The 15,923-nt window shown below is 41.3% G+C and overlaps 1 protein-coding gene and 1 pseudogene across 1 annotated transcript; one reads left to right on the top strand and one right to left on the bottom strand.

Moving 5' to 3' along the window:
* Positions 1-4,552: 4,552 nt before the first annotated feature.
* LOC125413600 (uncharacterized) lies at positions 4,553-14,499 on the top strand. Its single transcript, XM_048455153.3, has 3 exons — positions 4,553-5,120; positions 11,978-12,053; positions 13,693-14,499. Exons 1-3 carry the CDS (start codon positions 4,897-4,899, stop codon positions 14,497-14,499), a joined length of 1,107 nt encoding a protein of 368 aa, XP_048311110.3. The 5' UTR covers positions 4,553-4,896.
* On the bottom strand, positions 6,066-6,772 carry LOC125413601 (NADH dehydrogenase [ubiquinone] 1 beta subcomplex subunit 8, mitochondrial pseudogene; annotated as a pseudogene).
* Positions 14,500-15,923: the final 1,424 nt, after the last annotated feature.

Raw genomic sequence — 15,923 nt, 5'->3', positions numbered from 1 at the left:
CTTGCTGTCATTTGGAGCATGCCAAAGATAAGCGTAAGTTGCTTCTCTTAAGTGAAAAGGTGAAAATTCTTTACTTAATAAGAAAAAAAATCTTTGCTGAGGTGCAATAAGGTATTTTCAGAGAACTGAAGCAGGGGAATTGCAAAGTAGGATCTGCCCTGAGCTACAGAGCAAGATCCTGACTCAAAACCATACTTAGTTTTTCAAAGCTGAATTCACATACTTTTGTTATGGTACATTGTCATAATGGTCCTACTATTGTTAATCTTTTACTGTGCTTAATTTATAAATTAAACTTGGTTATAGATATATATAGTAGTGGGAGGAAAACAGTATATATAGACTTTGGTACTGAAAGGAATAGTATCGGCTCTGGATCCCCAAGACCAAGTTCTCAGCACAAATGATATGTCTTTGCCCCAGAGCGACAGAGGGCAAGGAATAAGAAACTAGGACAGGAGATCAAAGAGAAGGGAGAAGGGGAAGGGAAGGAAGAGAGGGTGGGGGGGTATTTGTCCGAGGGGAGGGGGGCAGGGAGAGAGGGAAGGCTTGAACAGGACAAAGGACTGCCTCTGGATGGAGAGGAGACAAACATAGCCTATAGGAAAATGGCAGTTTATAATGATAAAAGGGGAAATTAGGATGAGGTGTTTAATTTTGATTGGACTTGTTAATTAGGTGAGCCCAGATAGGACTTTTAAATGATAGACTTCAATACTTTGACAGCTGGATCTTAGCAGTCAACCTCAAGAGGGGGAAGTGGGCAAATAAGGGAATAAACAGCAGGGAGTAGTTTTAGGGGTGTGATCTAACAGTTTTTAGCAAGGCAGATGGCGGGGGGGGGGGGGGGGGGGGAGAAGGGCAAGGCCTGCCAGAGCCATGTTTGCCAAGCCCGAGCTGGCTAGAGTCCCTTCAACTACTGTCATCTACAGTTCCAAATATCTACTGGGAGTCTTGAATTAATGAAAATATAGATATAAAAGCAGATAGAAGGAAACTACTAAACTCTTCTGTCACTTCGCCTCAACCTTAGTCAGTGTGCTCTAGAATATTCCAACCTTGAGCAATAATAATGAAAATGTCCAAAATCCTGGGCATGTATGTTGATTCACCTTGCATTACTGCAACATCACCAGATGAATGACATCAGCCAGAGAGGTTGCATAACTCGCTGAATGTATACAACTAGTAAGAGACATCCGAGAGGGATAGCAGTAATAAAAAGAAACCAGTAAGCCCCATATGTAGTGAATGCCTTAAATCTTAGCAGTGAGGAGGCAGAGGCAGGATGGATTGTTTTGAATTTGAGGCCTGATCTACATAGGGAATTCCAGCCAGTCAGGTTTACACATGAGATCCTATCAAGAAAAAACAAACAAACAAAAAACCCAATAGGTACTAAGGTAGACTTGTGTGAATCAGTGGTTTCTGGATGGCTATATTTTGCTAAAAAGCCAAAGGCAATGTTGTTTTCTATTCTAGGCCCAAATGAGGGGAGGGAAAAGCAAAGCTCAGTTTGTTTGTTCCCTCTATTAAAGGAGTAATGAAGAGTTGTCTTTGCTTTTAACTTTCTTTCTTGACAGGGCACAGCTGTCAAGTTGCACTGCTCAGTTTTGGTAGCTCAGCACACAGGTGTGGCATCTGGTCTGTGAAGCGCTGTGCATTGATACTGTGAAGGGTTTCTGCGTGATAGTAGCAGGCCCACAGTGCAATTAAAGGGACATATGTGAAACATTCTCCTTGACCCCTAGAGGATTCTGTGAGTAGGTGCAACCTAAGGGAAGCTAGAGACAGAAACAGCTAATTTGAGGGTGGAGAAGGAAAACATTCTCCAGGGGAAGTGGACTCAACAGGGTGGGAAAGGGCAGAAGTGGGCTGGTAGCAGTAGACTCCCGGAAGACACTTTCCTCTGTGCACCACTCGCAGGAGACCTAGACTGCACTCCATCTTGTCAAGACCTGGCTCTTCAGTCTGGCATGTACTAACTAGCTACATGAGGCTACTGAGCACCTAAAATAGAGCTTATATCACTGAGGAACAAAATTTTTAGTTTTATTTAAATCTGAATTTTCCAAATAGAGTTATCAAATACCAAGCAGGAAAATGCCTCCAAAAAGCTACACATAGGGCTGGTGAGATGGTTCAGAAGGTGCGGGCATTTACTGCAAAGTCTCATCTTCCACAGATTCATCCCTGGACCCACATGGTAGGAGGAGAGAACTGACTCCCACTAGTAATTCCCTGGTCTCTACATTTGCACAGTGGTAAAAAAAAAATTTTTAAATGTACCCGCTTGTGTACACAAGCACACATAAAATATTTTTTTCAAAGTAACCCAGAGGCTTATCATACTCAAACTGCAGAAAATCAGAGAAAATAATGAAATAATACAGAGAGAAAGTTATATATATATATATATATATATATATATATATATATATATATCTTCTGTATATCTGAATTCTCTTCAGAAACCATGGAAACAAGAATGACATATTCTAAGTATTCTAAGAAAAACAAAACCTAGAATTCTGTCCAGAGAATTTATCCTTCAAAAATGGAAGAAAAATCGAGACTTTCCCATAAAGAAGTGTGTTTCTAGTCTGCCTGCTTTGCATCAAATGTAAATTCTTCAGGAAAAGGAAAACAAGTAATTCAGATGTTCTAAAGAAAGAAAAAACCCTAGACAAAGAAAAATGGATGTAAAATAATTTGTTTTTAAATCTTAATTGCTTACACAAAATGATTGATTTGAAATAATAGCAACTTGCATTCAGTAATTATAGTTTATGGATAAGTAATATGATAATTACAGCTTTGGAAATGAATGGCAGTAGGGTTATGAGGATAAGAGATAGGAACTGCAGATTCTCTATCACAAGGTACTGTATAACCTGCAAAGTAGTATATTGTATTGGAAAGAGAACTTGTATTAATTGTAGACATATACTATAAATTCAAGGGCAACCATTTAAAAAAATAAGTGTAGTTGATATGCAAATAAGAAAATGAAATCACTAAGTAATAAACTAAAACTTAAAAATACAGGAAAAGAAAGATGATAAACTTATATATTTCTATGATGGCTCATGCCTTTAATCCCAATACTCAGGAAGCCAAGACATTCTTTGTGAACTCAAGACCTGCCTGACCTACACTGAGAGGTCAAAGCCTGTCAGTGCTACATAGGAAAAAACTAGCTTTAAAAAATAAAACAAAAAAGCTTATAGAAAACTAATAAGTATGACAACAAATCCAACCAATAATTACTTTAGATGTCAGTGACCTCGATACACCAATTGAAAACACAAGCTGTCCCTGAACAGGCACAGCTCCATGACAGAGTGCTTACCTAGGATGCAAGAGGCTCTGAATTCAATTCTGGATATACTACTCACCCCCACCAAAATAAACCCAGTACTGGGTGTGATACATACGAGGAATCCCATCAGTTAGAAAGTGGAGGCAGGAGGAAAACAAGCTAAGAGGCCTGTCTGGTCTACATAGTGAGACCTGGTCAAAATAATAACAAATGTTTTCCGCAGGTGACTCACTCCAAACAGAAATAGGTGGATAGAAACGATGAGTAAAAATATCTTGCTTTGAGAAACTTTAAACCAAATCAGTTTCATAGACCAGGCTCAATAGCAATACAAATTAGGGATAAAGAGAAATATTATAGAATGATAAAATGACCAATTCTTCAAGAAGACATAACAGTCTTAAATGTGTATGCACACAACAAAGGAATGCCCAAGTATATGAAGTATATACTGATAGAACTGCAAGGGGAAACATGTGAATCCACTTTTCTATTGGAGTTGTGTTTGCCTCTCAGTAGCTGACAGATCCAGAAGAGAATAGGTAGAAGAAAATCAGTAAAGATGTACTTGGGTTGAATGTTATAATCAATCAATTGGACTTAATTGACACCTATAAATTATTCAGCCGGGCGGTGGTGGCACACGCCTTTAATCCCAGCACTCGGGAGGCAGAGGCAGGCGGATCTCTGTGAGTTCGAGGCCAGCCTGGTCTACAAGAGCTAGTTCCAGGATAGGCACCAAAGCTACAGAGAAACCTTGTCTCGAAAAAAAAAAAAAATTATTCATCCGATGAAAGTAGAATGAATGCATTCTTCTCAAGGTGTCATAGCTGATCAGTTATGAGTATAAATTAAATACTGTGACTAAAGATATATTTAAACCTCTATCAGCCAGGTGGTAGTGGTGCACACCTTTAGTGCCAACACTGGGGAGGCAGAGGCAAAAGATCTCTGTGAGTTCGAGGCTAGCCTGGTCTACAAGAGCTAGTTCCAGGACAGGCCCCCAGAGAAACCCTGTCTCAAAAACCAAAAAATAAAAAAAAACCTCTATCAAACTATCAAAGTAATATTTAGCTGAGTGATATACCTGCTAAATGAGACCACATGACTGCACAATCGGCGTATATATCTAGCCTTCAACAGCACAGATAGGTATGATCCATTTACATGGAGTATGTACGGTTTATGTTCTAAAGCACAAAAATTGAAAAGACACCTTCAGTGCTATTAGAGACTGTTTTTGACCACATGTTCTGTAGTTGAGTCCCTGTCTTAAGAAATGGTTCCTTCTGGCTGCTGACCAGCTCACCCAAAGGATAGTCCATTTCCTGCCTAGAGACTACACTGTCATCTATCACCTCATAGTGGGTTCCTTCAGGGGTAGTGATGACACAGAAACCTGTGACTGCTTTGCGTTGCCTTAGAAATCAACCCAAGGCATCCTCCATGATCAACAGTGGGCAGCTGAAAATCTGAACTGAGGGCAGAAAGTCAGTGGCTAGAAACCAATTCTTTGTAGATAGAGAATGAGGAATTAAGAGCTTAGGGGACAAGAGCGAAGGTGGAGAGCAACGATGCTGTTCATGAAGCTAGCAAATAGCAGGGCAATAGCTGAAGCCAAGAACGCTGCGGAGAAGGCACACCAAACCACAGAACCAGCACAAGCGAACACAAGGGCTTTGTGGAGAACATGCAGTGCAAGACTCCCACAGCAGAACGGAGAAACACTGAGGGCTGTCACCTCACAGCCACCCATCGTGACAGACTCAGAGTGGTTCGGGATGAGCGCAGAGGAACAGTAAGTGTTCCCTCCATTTGGGATAAGGCAAAAGAATATAAGTCTATGTACGGTTACAAATGGAGTCCCATGGGACTCATCGGCCTAAGAAAGTAACACTAGGATCACTAACGAGTCATTAACTTTCATGGCTTCCATTCTCCTTGCCACATGCAGGGAATAATGAATACTAACCTCTCAAGATTGTTTGGAAGATTAAGTAATTCCATGTAGGCTTCTATAACAATACCTAGTGTAAATTCAAGGAGCGTTGCTATGGAAACATAAACTCTTAAAGAAGTAGTGGAAAAGAAATTAAAGACAGATACGAAGGTTGTGTACAATTCTGTTATAAAAACTTACTGTTGCTAATAAACAACAGTGTTTATGTGTAAATTGACAAACATAGCACTAATTTGCTTACTAATCAGGTTAATGTGACTTTACTCCATCCTAAAGAACAATTTTCCTGCTATATTTTCCTTCATTAAGGTTTAAAATTTGTCTTCCAATTGTTTTATAATCTATTTAAAAATTAATAGGCATAGTAGAGGCAGATATAGGCAGCTCTCTGAGTTACAGAACTACCTAGTGAGAACCTGTGCTGTGGAATACCCCTTCTGTACACTATGAAAATACGTTGCTCTCATTGTTAATAAAAAGCTGACTGACTGATAGCTTAGGCTTGTCTTCAGGCAGCTCTTACAAGTTAAATTAACCCATTTCTATTAATCTTTTTCATATTGTTTCTTCTGTGTCTGGCTTGTGACTCTTCAGACTCTGCCCTTCTTCCCAGCATTCTCTCTGCCCTGAAAACCCTGCCCATTTCCCCCTTTTTGTCTAAATAAAAAGGAAGGTTTTAACTTTAACACAGTAAAATTATATATAACAAAACTAATTCTCAAGTAAGAATTAGTTACACTATCCAGTCTGTCTGTATATGACAAAATTAGAGAAAACACTCTATTATTTTTTTTTTCACGGTACTGAGTTTTATTAAGAATCTCATTAAGGTTAAACCTCTAGGAATGAGGGAGTCCTAGTCAGAGGGCACGAAAGCCCAGGAAGCCTCCTCAGATCTCATAGTGAACCACCGGCTCAGGTTCTTTGGTAGGATCACCGCCTTTTTCCAGGTACAGATTATTTTAAGGGTATTGCTTCGGCCCCACAGGCTGGTAGGAAGGGAAAGTATCCCCAACCCAGAACATGAAAACCATGAAGGCCACGAAGCCGAAGAGATGTTTACACATGACATCCCAAGAAACAGGTGTAGGGGATGTGTCCACACGATTCCTGATATACATGTCTAGGTCCCAGTGGATTGTTTCGGCCCAGTTCAACCGCAGGTCGGGGTGGTCCCATTCATACCATGGATCCCTCTCCTGCTGTGAGCGGTCAGGGAGCTTCGGGTAGTCGCCACGCCCCATGCCATCATCCGGGTACGGCTCGTAGTCTTCCACGCGCATATTATACTTCTTGGCGGCCGCGGCGCGTTCCTCTGGAGTCCTAGGATACCGCCCTGGCAGCATGTCCTTGGTCATATGGAAGGCTCTCCATGACCCCTGTGGCACCATGCGGCGGGTTGCCCTTTGCAGCCACCGGACTCCCAGGGCTGCAGTCCCGGGCGCCGCCATCTTCACCTTCGCTGCCGTTCACCCTCCTAATTTGCTTTTTTATCATAACTAAGGAAAACTTTAATTATTTAGTCTTTAACTCCCTCAAAAGACCCCAGAAGGGTGTAATGTTACCTAATAACTGGGACAGTCACCCAAAGTTCTTCTGTAACATTGGGGCATCCAACTTCGGCCAACAGGTCCAGTATATCTGACAGACATTTCTGAGCAGAGAAGTTTGTCATAGCAAAGTTTGGCAGTCACTTCTTTTGCCTCCTGCTGGTCCAGTTTTTTTTTTTTTTTTTAAATATTTTTATGGTTTATTTAACTTTATTTTATGTGCATTGGTGTGAATGTGTCAGATCCCCTGCAACTGGATCTTCAGACAGTTGTGAGCTGCCATGTGGATGCTGGGAATTGAACCTGGGTCCTCTGGAAGAGCAGTCAGTGCTCTTAACCACGGAGCTATATCTCCAGCCCCTGCTGGTTCAGTTTTGACAGAATCAGTTTTGACTATCAGCAATTGAGGCAAGGGCGGTTTCTTTGCCCAAATGGTTAGCTTTTGCCATAAAGAACTTAAACTCCATATGGAGGGTCTTTGATGCCCATCATCTCTTTTTTTTTTTTTTTTTTTTTGAAGGTGCTGTCAGGAGCAGATCTGTCTCACTAACATGACTATTAAGTTTGACTATTACAAATAACTATTTATCTGCACACAATACCCCCAAATAAGAGTAGAAACATATACATAGTATAACAAAATTTTAAATGTGTATCAATAAACCAAAATCCATACCAATGTAAAATAAATTAATAGCTGCTTTTTTGGATTAGATTCAATAATCTACCCTCTTTCCTGTCATTTTTATATCATATCCCCCTTTTTTCCTTTAGAAAGAGATCTTTGAATTTAACCTCTTTGTCTAGTTTTTTTCCTATGACCAATAACAACTTGAAACCAACCCCCTTTAAATGATAACAAACATCCATAATCCATATTTTGAGAATGTGGACATAGCTTTTTTCTAGATTGCTTCCTGTTGTTTGGGGGTGCCGGCATCTTTGGGGAAACCTTGAGAAAATCAGAACTAAGTCTTGGTTGGAGCAGGCTGTGAGACTGAACCATATCAGCCAGCAGCCTTGAAGCTGTTTTGGATTCTGAGGAGACTGTAACAGAAGTGTTCTGAGATGCTGAATCACCTGGGGCCATCCATTTTCACTGGTACCTGGTCCCCTTGTTCTGAAAATAGATAAACTTTTAAAGGTAACATACATGTCTGCACTAATACAGGTATAGACTATGTGTTGTACACAAGTTAGCCAAAGATGACTTTCGTTTTGTTTGAGCAGGTAAAATATACATCACATATCTTGTAGTTCTTCTATTTCTTTATGTCTGTAGTCAGGATTTTCAGGGGGTGGACTTCCTTGATCAAGCCTGCTCATCTTTAACCTTGAATGAATACATAGTATTTTGTTTTCTGTGGAAATAAAAGCATAAACTTTCCCCTAAAGCAACACACATTTGACTTCCATTTTGAAGTCAAGATATTTTTTAAAAGAAATAAATTGATTTAATCGAGCAGTTTTTATAATTCATTATATATCTTAGCAGCTGTTATTCCTTCAGCAGCAATCAGAAAATTCAAAGACAACACAATAACATACAGGATTCAGACTCCCCATGGATTTTCCATCTTTGTGTGGCTTTTTTCATTTATATTACTTTATTCTTTCTTTAAACACTTTATTATCTTTAAACTATCTTTTTCTGTGACTGTCTATACCATTTCTCTTTTCTCTCCCAAGCCTATGTACATTTTTAATCATACTGTAACCCAGTTAGAGGGTTTTTTCCCATCTGGATCTATCTTTACTGAGCATCTGTGTTGGTTTTTTGGTGCGGGAGAATTGTCTGTATTCTGTCAATCATGTATTTTAATAAAACGCTGATTGGTCAGGCAGGAAGTAGAGGCGGGTCAACCAGACAGGAAGTAGAGGCAGGGCAATGAGAATAGGAGAAGGCTAGGGAGGAGGAAGCTCCCTCCAGCACTCCTGCACAGACCACCGAAGAGGCAGGATGTAACTTGTCCAGCTGAGAAAGGTACTGAGACGTGTGGCTAACATAGATAATGATAATGGATTAATATAAGTTACAAGGACTAATAAGAAGCCTGACCTAATGGACCAATCAGTTTATAATCTTATGGAGTCCTGTGTGTGATTTTTATTGGGGCTTGCCGGTTGTGGGGTACTGGACGGGACAGATACCCAAACAAGCCAGCCCTCATATTACATATGGCGCCCACGTGGACAACTGCATCCACAGAAAGCCTGAGAAAGCTTGGGATAGAATAGAGTAAGTCATGTTTTCTTGGTAGCAGCAATTTCTCGGATCTGCTCTGCTTGCTAGAGGCAAGCAGGCGCTCTCATCTAAGAGAGGTTTCCTGACTCAGCTTTAGCTGCAAAACGTTGCAGCTCTTTTAAAAGGTCCTGCCACGAAACACTTAAACAGTGTTGATGAAAAGCTGAACGCATACTTTTCAGTTTTCAGCCGTACCAGGAAAAAAGCTTCACCATTTGAAAATGCTGGCTTTCTGGGCCGTCCTGCCAGGGCAAACTCTAACTCTTTTAGGCAGGCAGTCCGACTGAGTGTGGTCTGTGAGCAGAATGCTACAGCTTGCTTGCTGGCAAGGACCTTGAAACGCCATAGCGTTGTGGCAAGAAAAATGGCTGCAGCCAGTACCTCAGCCACGAGGATGGAAAGCTAAAGAATGGGCTGGATCTAGCTGTCAAAGCCACGGCTTTAGTCCTACCAATATTGCTTAGTAAATTAAAGGCCCATGTGATCAGAAAAAGAGAGATATACAGTAAAGAGAGATTCAAAGAGGAAGAAAACCTCTAAATGGTTTACAGTGTGTTAAAAATAAATGCAGGATAAAAGTTAAAAGTTCTTAAAGTAAAAAGAAAGAAAGAAAGTAGTTGGGAGTGGTGGTACACACCTTTAATCCCAACACTTGGGAGGCAGAGGTACTTTGACCTCGGTGACTTCAAGGGGCGGAGGTACATTGACCTCTGTGACTTCAAGGTGTGGTAGCACACGCCTTTAATCCCAATGCCTGGGAGGCAGAGACAGACAGGTCTCTGTGAGTTCAAGGTGTGGTAGCAAACACCTTTGAGCCCAGCAAAGATGCAGAGACAGAGGGATCTCTGTGAGTTCAAGGACAGCCTGGTCTACAGAGTTATTCCAGGACAAAGGTATACAGAGAAACTGTCTCAAAAAGTAAAAGTAAAAATAAAAGAAACAGAGGTTAAAATAAAGCCACATAAAGATGAAAAATACATGGAAAATCTTGATACTGTATGTTATTATGCTCTCTTTGAATTGTTTGAGTGCTGAAGAAGGAGCAACAGCTGCTAAAAGATTTTTGTTTATAAATGCTGCTGAACTAATCCAAGATAGGTATTTTGAAAATACCTTGGCTTTAAAACTGTAGTCAAAAGGTATATTACTTTGGAGAAGAGATTTTGCTTTTGTTTCCACAGAAAATGAGAAGCTGTGGATTCATTCTGAGTTAAGAAAAATCAGGTTCGATAAAGGAAGACCACCTGAGAAACTTCTGGTAGGAACAGATGTCCCAGATGTCTGAGTTCTACATCCAGAACAGATTCAAGACTGCTGCCTGAGATGATCGAGACTCACAGGATACTTCAGTCAGGACTTGATTATAACTCTAAATTTTCTTTAGGTCCCCATAAGATTATCAACGCCCCCAACCAGGAGGAAGTAGCCTGAAATACTATGCCCACATTCCCAACAAATGGACCAGGGGTATTTTCCTTTGTTTAAAAAAAAAAAAAAAAAAAAAAAAGAGGGAAATGGTGCAGGAGAATTGTCTGTATTCTGTCAATCATGGATTTTAATAAAACGCTGATTGGCCAGGCAGGAAGTAGAGGCGGGTCAACCAGACAGGAAGTAGAGGCGAGGCAATGAGAATAGGAGAAAGCTAGGGAAGAGGAAGCTCCCTCCGCCATTTCTGCCCAGACCACCGGAGAGGAAAGATGTAAGCTGCCCCGCTGGAAAAGGTACTGAGCCATGTGGCTAACGTAGATAAGGATAATGGGGTAACATAAGTTATAAGAGCTAATAAGTAGCCTTACCTAATGGGCCAATTAGTTTATAACCTAATGTAGACTCCGTGTGATTTTCTTTGGAACTTGCCGGCTGTGGAGTACCGGGCGGGACAGAAACCCCAACAAGCCAGCCCTCATGTTACAGTTTTTGATGGCATGAGATGAATGAATGTTAAACTGGTATGTTAGTCACCAGCACTGCTCAACTTAGTTTACGGCGGTGTACATGGTGCTTGGTCTGGCTCCTCCCACCTTGCTTCTGTAAGAGCTTAGCCTTATGGTGGAGGTATCAACCATGGGAGACATGTTTACCACCCAGCTATCAGAAATTGTTGGGGCCACACTGCCACCAAGTAGCATACTACCCATTGCTTATGAACTCCATTTAAGTGTTGACTAGCAAGACCTCTTAAAAGAGCTGCCTGTGCCTGGGTTTGCCACTAGGACTAAACCAGAAAGCTGCCTCTAAAGGAGCCATTTCTCTACAAACCTGTTGTAGAGAAGAACCTCAGAAGGGAGCTGATTTGGTACCTGCTTTTCACAGGGAGCAGAAGGCCCTTCTCTCTGCCAACAGGGGGAACTCTGTGTATGGTTAGCTTCTGTCTTCACCAAAATGAAGGCATGTTTGTACTTTTGATTAAAGTCTACACAAGGAGCCATATTTTGTTGGGGGTTGTAACTGTCAGAAACAACTTTAACACTGGAAAGATTGAGTTGCTGTTACTGTTTCAATTACCACAAATCACTGTATATATTTTAAGTAGAAAAAATGTTTGGATATAAAAAAATTTCAAATATAACTTTATTTTAATTGAAGTTGTATGTAAATATATAATCGATTTCCCACAATAGTTACCTAACTATACTATTTCATGATTCTTACCATTTAAAATAAATTATTTATTTTGGTTGTGAATCTTGCCTTTAATGGCTGAGCCATCTCTCTAGCCCATCTTTCTTTCTATCTGCCTGCTTCCCTCCCTCTCTGCTGTTTCTCTCTCTCTCTCTCTCTCTCTCTCTCTCTCTCTCTCTCTCTTCCTCTTTCCTTCCCTACCTCCCTTCTGCGGTTCATTCCAGAGCTCGTTCCTGGCATCTTTCTCCGGTCCCAGTATAATTTTTCTTTTCTCCTAGATTGGCCTGGGCTAAGAGTTCTCAAGACCCTCGGATTGCAGTAGGTTCCTATTCCCCACTAGAAAAGAAAATTAAGGTGAGGAAATGTATTTGCCATGAACTTTGGATTCTGTAATAAGGTCATAAAAGTTTATTGGAGGTAAAAAGGTCCCAGCATTTTAGGGGAAAATGTCCTGACCCGTGCTTAGCTTTGAATTTGGTTCTCAGCGGTGCTGGATGGACAGCATTGAACAGAACAGCTGCTACCTGTACTCTGACAGGACTTTTTCTAGTAAGAGACACCACAGAACTAGTTCCCACAAACTGCGATGTCACTAGAGGACTGGGTTTTCTGAGAGACTGTATGGAAGGCTGAAGGAGGTGGTATGCCAGCCGAGATTTTAAAATCTGTAAAAATGTTTATCAGAGTTACTGATGTGTATTTGGGAAGTGTATTCATATGGGACAGAGAATACTGTCTTAGGGAACAGAATTCAGTGTGGCTGAATATACAGTGAGCTGAAAACATGGTTTGAGGATTAATGAGAGGCTCTGTACACTATACTGGAATTTGAGATTCTCTCCTAAATGTAGTAGCTTCCTTCCCAAGGCTTATGCAGGAAAATGGCACGCTCAGATTTATGTAATAAGAAGGTAACTCTGGCTACAGTGATTAGTTTGGCAGGCTTGGGAAGATAGGACCACTGTGTAGACAGAGATAACAACTGGGCTAACACCCTGTGGTAGAGGCAGGAGAATTAAAGGAAAATACAACTAAAGCTGGAAGTGATCAGACTGAAAAGGTAGAAACTGGAGAATGAAGCAAGCAGAGATGTCAAGTAAACCAAGTCTCCCAGGCAGTGGTGGTGCACACCTTTAATCCCAGCACTTGGGAGGCAGAGGCAGGTGGATATTTGAGCTAAGGCTAGCCTGGTTTATAGAGTGAATTCAAGGACAGCCAGGGCTACACAGAAAAACCCTGTTTTGGAAAAGAAAAACAGAAAATAAATGAATTAAACCAGGACTGAAGTTGAGAGGTGAGAGCAGGGAAGTACCTTGTCACTGTGGCTTATAAATCCTGTTCAGCCTAGATCGGTGATGGACCAACCCAAGGAAGAGGACTCTGTTGAATGAGTATCCATATAAGAAGGGCTCAGTATGAGCACACTGTATCTTAAGGACAGACTAGTATGGCAGATATGAGTAGCCATATGGTGTGTATGGAGGACGGGGGGGGGAATCCCAGGGATATTCAGCAAATGAGATTGCAGAGGGGTAAAAAAGCCACAGACCTGAAGTAAGGAAGAGTCTTTTGTTTGAAGATCCTTTGTGCTGAGGTGCACTTTATGCCTATTTCAGTGACCCAGTAGGCAGTGTTGATGATACAGGAATGAAATCCTTTAAGTTCAACAAGCACTGGTGAAGAATTAGGTTTTAATAGGACAAAAACAGGAAGGCAGAGTCTGGGATAGAGGGGTGGTGGCTCTGGGGGTGGGAGTGGGGAGGTGTCTGTTGGGTGCTTCCATTTTCTCAAGGAAGTCCAAGTTAGAGTCCTTGCCTAGGATAGAGCATGGTCTGGGGGAGGAGTGTAGGAGGCTTAAAGGGAGAGAGACTTAGACCTAAACCGGGTGTGGTATAGGTGTGCCAGACAGGGTTAACAGCCCACTGAGAGCTGTACTATGGGACTAGAATAAAGGACATCCAACTCAAAAGCTCTGATTACTCCCTCTGACAAGAGTTTAGGTGGCACCCATTCTTCACGAGTGAGAAAACTGTTAGTCCAGGAGTTCCAAGAGGAGAGTGAAACAGTTGATAAACTTAAGACCAGGTCTTTTGACTTCCGGTTTGCTAAAGCAGATTCCTACTACTATCAACAACATAAAGAAATGATCAAAGAAGCATGGAATTATATACCAGATCCAGAATGGGCCATTAACCCAGAGGAAGAGAAGAAGTCAAGAAGCAAAATACCAGACAACACTAACAAATGGGACTATCTAGTGTCTAAGAGGGAAATGAATCACATAGAAAAACACATAAAGAGAGCAGAACGGGCAAGAGGCCTCAGGGACCACAATTACAGACTAATACCTCAGAGAATTCCAAGTGAAACCCTTTCGCCAAAACCACTAATACCAGAAGATAAAAAGAATAAAAATATCCAGAAAACACACAAAACTGTACCCAAAAAGCCCAAAGTAGCATGGGCAAAGGAACAGATGAAGCGACACAAAGACCGCATGGTGCAAGCGAGGGAACTCACAGAGCAGAAAAATGAGCAAAGAAAGACGCAAAAATTCACCAGCCGCATCCGTCCACTCTTAAAACCCCAAGTGAAGAAGGAGAAAGAGAAAGAGCTCGAAAAGGTCACAGCGTACCCCATCTTCCAGCCTTCTAAGGAAAAACTTATCGAGGTGACTATTCTGAGGGAAAAGTCGAAAGCGGATAAAGTGCAAAAATCACTCCAAAGAGAGCTCTTGAGTATGCCACCGTTTTTGAAAAGTCAACTAGCAAGGAAAAAAAAGCTTAAGTTATTTCCTTGACTATTGTATTTCTTTCTAATTAGCATAATTTATGGTAATTAGCACAATAAGGTCATAGAAAACAGACATCAAAGGGGAAAACAGAGCACTAGACATACATACTTGAAAAATAATGGTGTTGAGGTTAGGGCTAAGGAGCAAAAAAGTTAAATGAGGACAGAATGGCCCCTGATGGCCTAGGATGGGGGAGGGGTGCTCTACAGTATGTTTTGGTGATGATTGCATGCCCCATTGATTTTAAGGCACTGAATCATACCCTACTTGGATGAGTTGGATTGTGGGAAGCAAAGCTGTTCTGACATAAAGGAAGGGTTGCTAGTGTTTAGAGAAGTAATCCTGAAAACGTAGACAAAGGGCCAAATGTCCTGCAAGGTCCTGAACATCATTAGAAGGTTTACACTTTTAAAGGCCTGAAGGCAGGGGAGAGGTCTCAGCAGTTACACAAGCCCGACCACCTGAGTTCAGATCACCAGAACTCATGTAAAGCCAGACACGGGTGCACATGTCTGTAATCCCAGTACTCTTATAGCAAGATAGAAGGTGGAAACAAAGTCCCCAGAAACACATGGACAGTAAGTAGTACACGAGGCAGCAGCTAACAAAAAAAACACTGCCTTAAACAAGGTGGCAGGAGAGGACTGGGACCAAAGACCACCTTCTAACCACCAGATGTGCACTATGGCACACACGTGTTCTTAACACTGTAAGTGCCTGTGTGTTTACAGGCACTGTAAACACACATGCATCATATACACACATACACAAAAGTAAATAAAATCTTGAAGGCAGCGATAATCACTAGGAAATGGCAAGTGGTTTGAACAGACAAATAATGGCTACTACATGGATGTCTGGGCAGCAGCCTGCGCAGGATGGACAAAGAGACTATAAGGTAGTGACTGGTTAAGGACAGGGGAGGGGAGGAGTTTATAGGATGAAATTTCCTGTGAAATACGGTAAAAGGAAAATTGCTACGGAGATTTTAAGACTTGAGAAATATTTTTAAGTGACCAATGACTTAACATAGATCTAGTCTCTTTAAGTGTAAACACCTGAAGTTTTGAGACTATCCCCAATATAAATGCATTTAGTATAAAACAAAGGAGTAAAACAACGAGAGGGAGCCAGGGAGACAAACACCAAGAATGTGGGTTTAGAGTGTACAAGTTCACATCAAATACACAGTATTATCCACTGGAGTCAATTCGGAAAGGAACTGGAAAAAGTGATGTAACAGACTCAGATTGGTAGGAAAGGAGCTGCTCTGCCAGGGGTTTGCAACACATTTCCAAGTGATTCTTACTAATTTTTTTTTTTTTTTTTGAGACAAAGTCTCTCTGTAGCTTTGGTGCCTATCCTGGAACTAGCCTGCCTCTGCCTCCCGAGTGCTGGAACTAAAGGTGTGTGCCACCACCACCCAGCTC

This window comes from Myodes glareolus, chromosome 7 (genome assembly GCF_982192425.1).
Source record: "Myodes glareolus chromosome 7, mMyoGla1.1, whole genome shotgun sequence".
Classification (NCBI taxonomy): domain Eukaryota; kingdom Metazoa; phylum Chordata; class Mammalia; order Rodentia; family Cricetidae; genus Myodes; species Myodes glareolus.
This window is presented reverse-complemented; position numbering and strand designations above follow the sequence as displayed.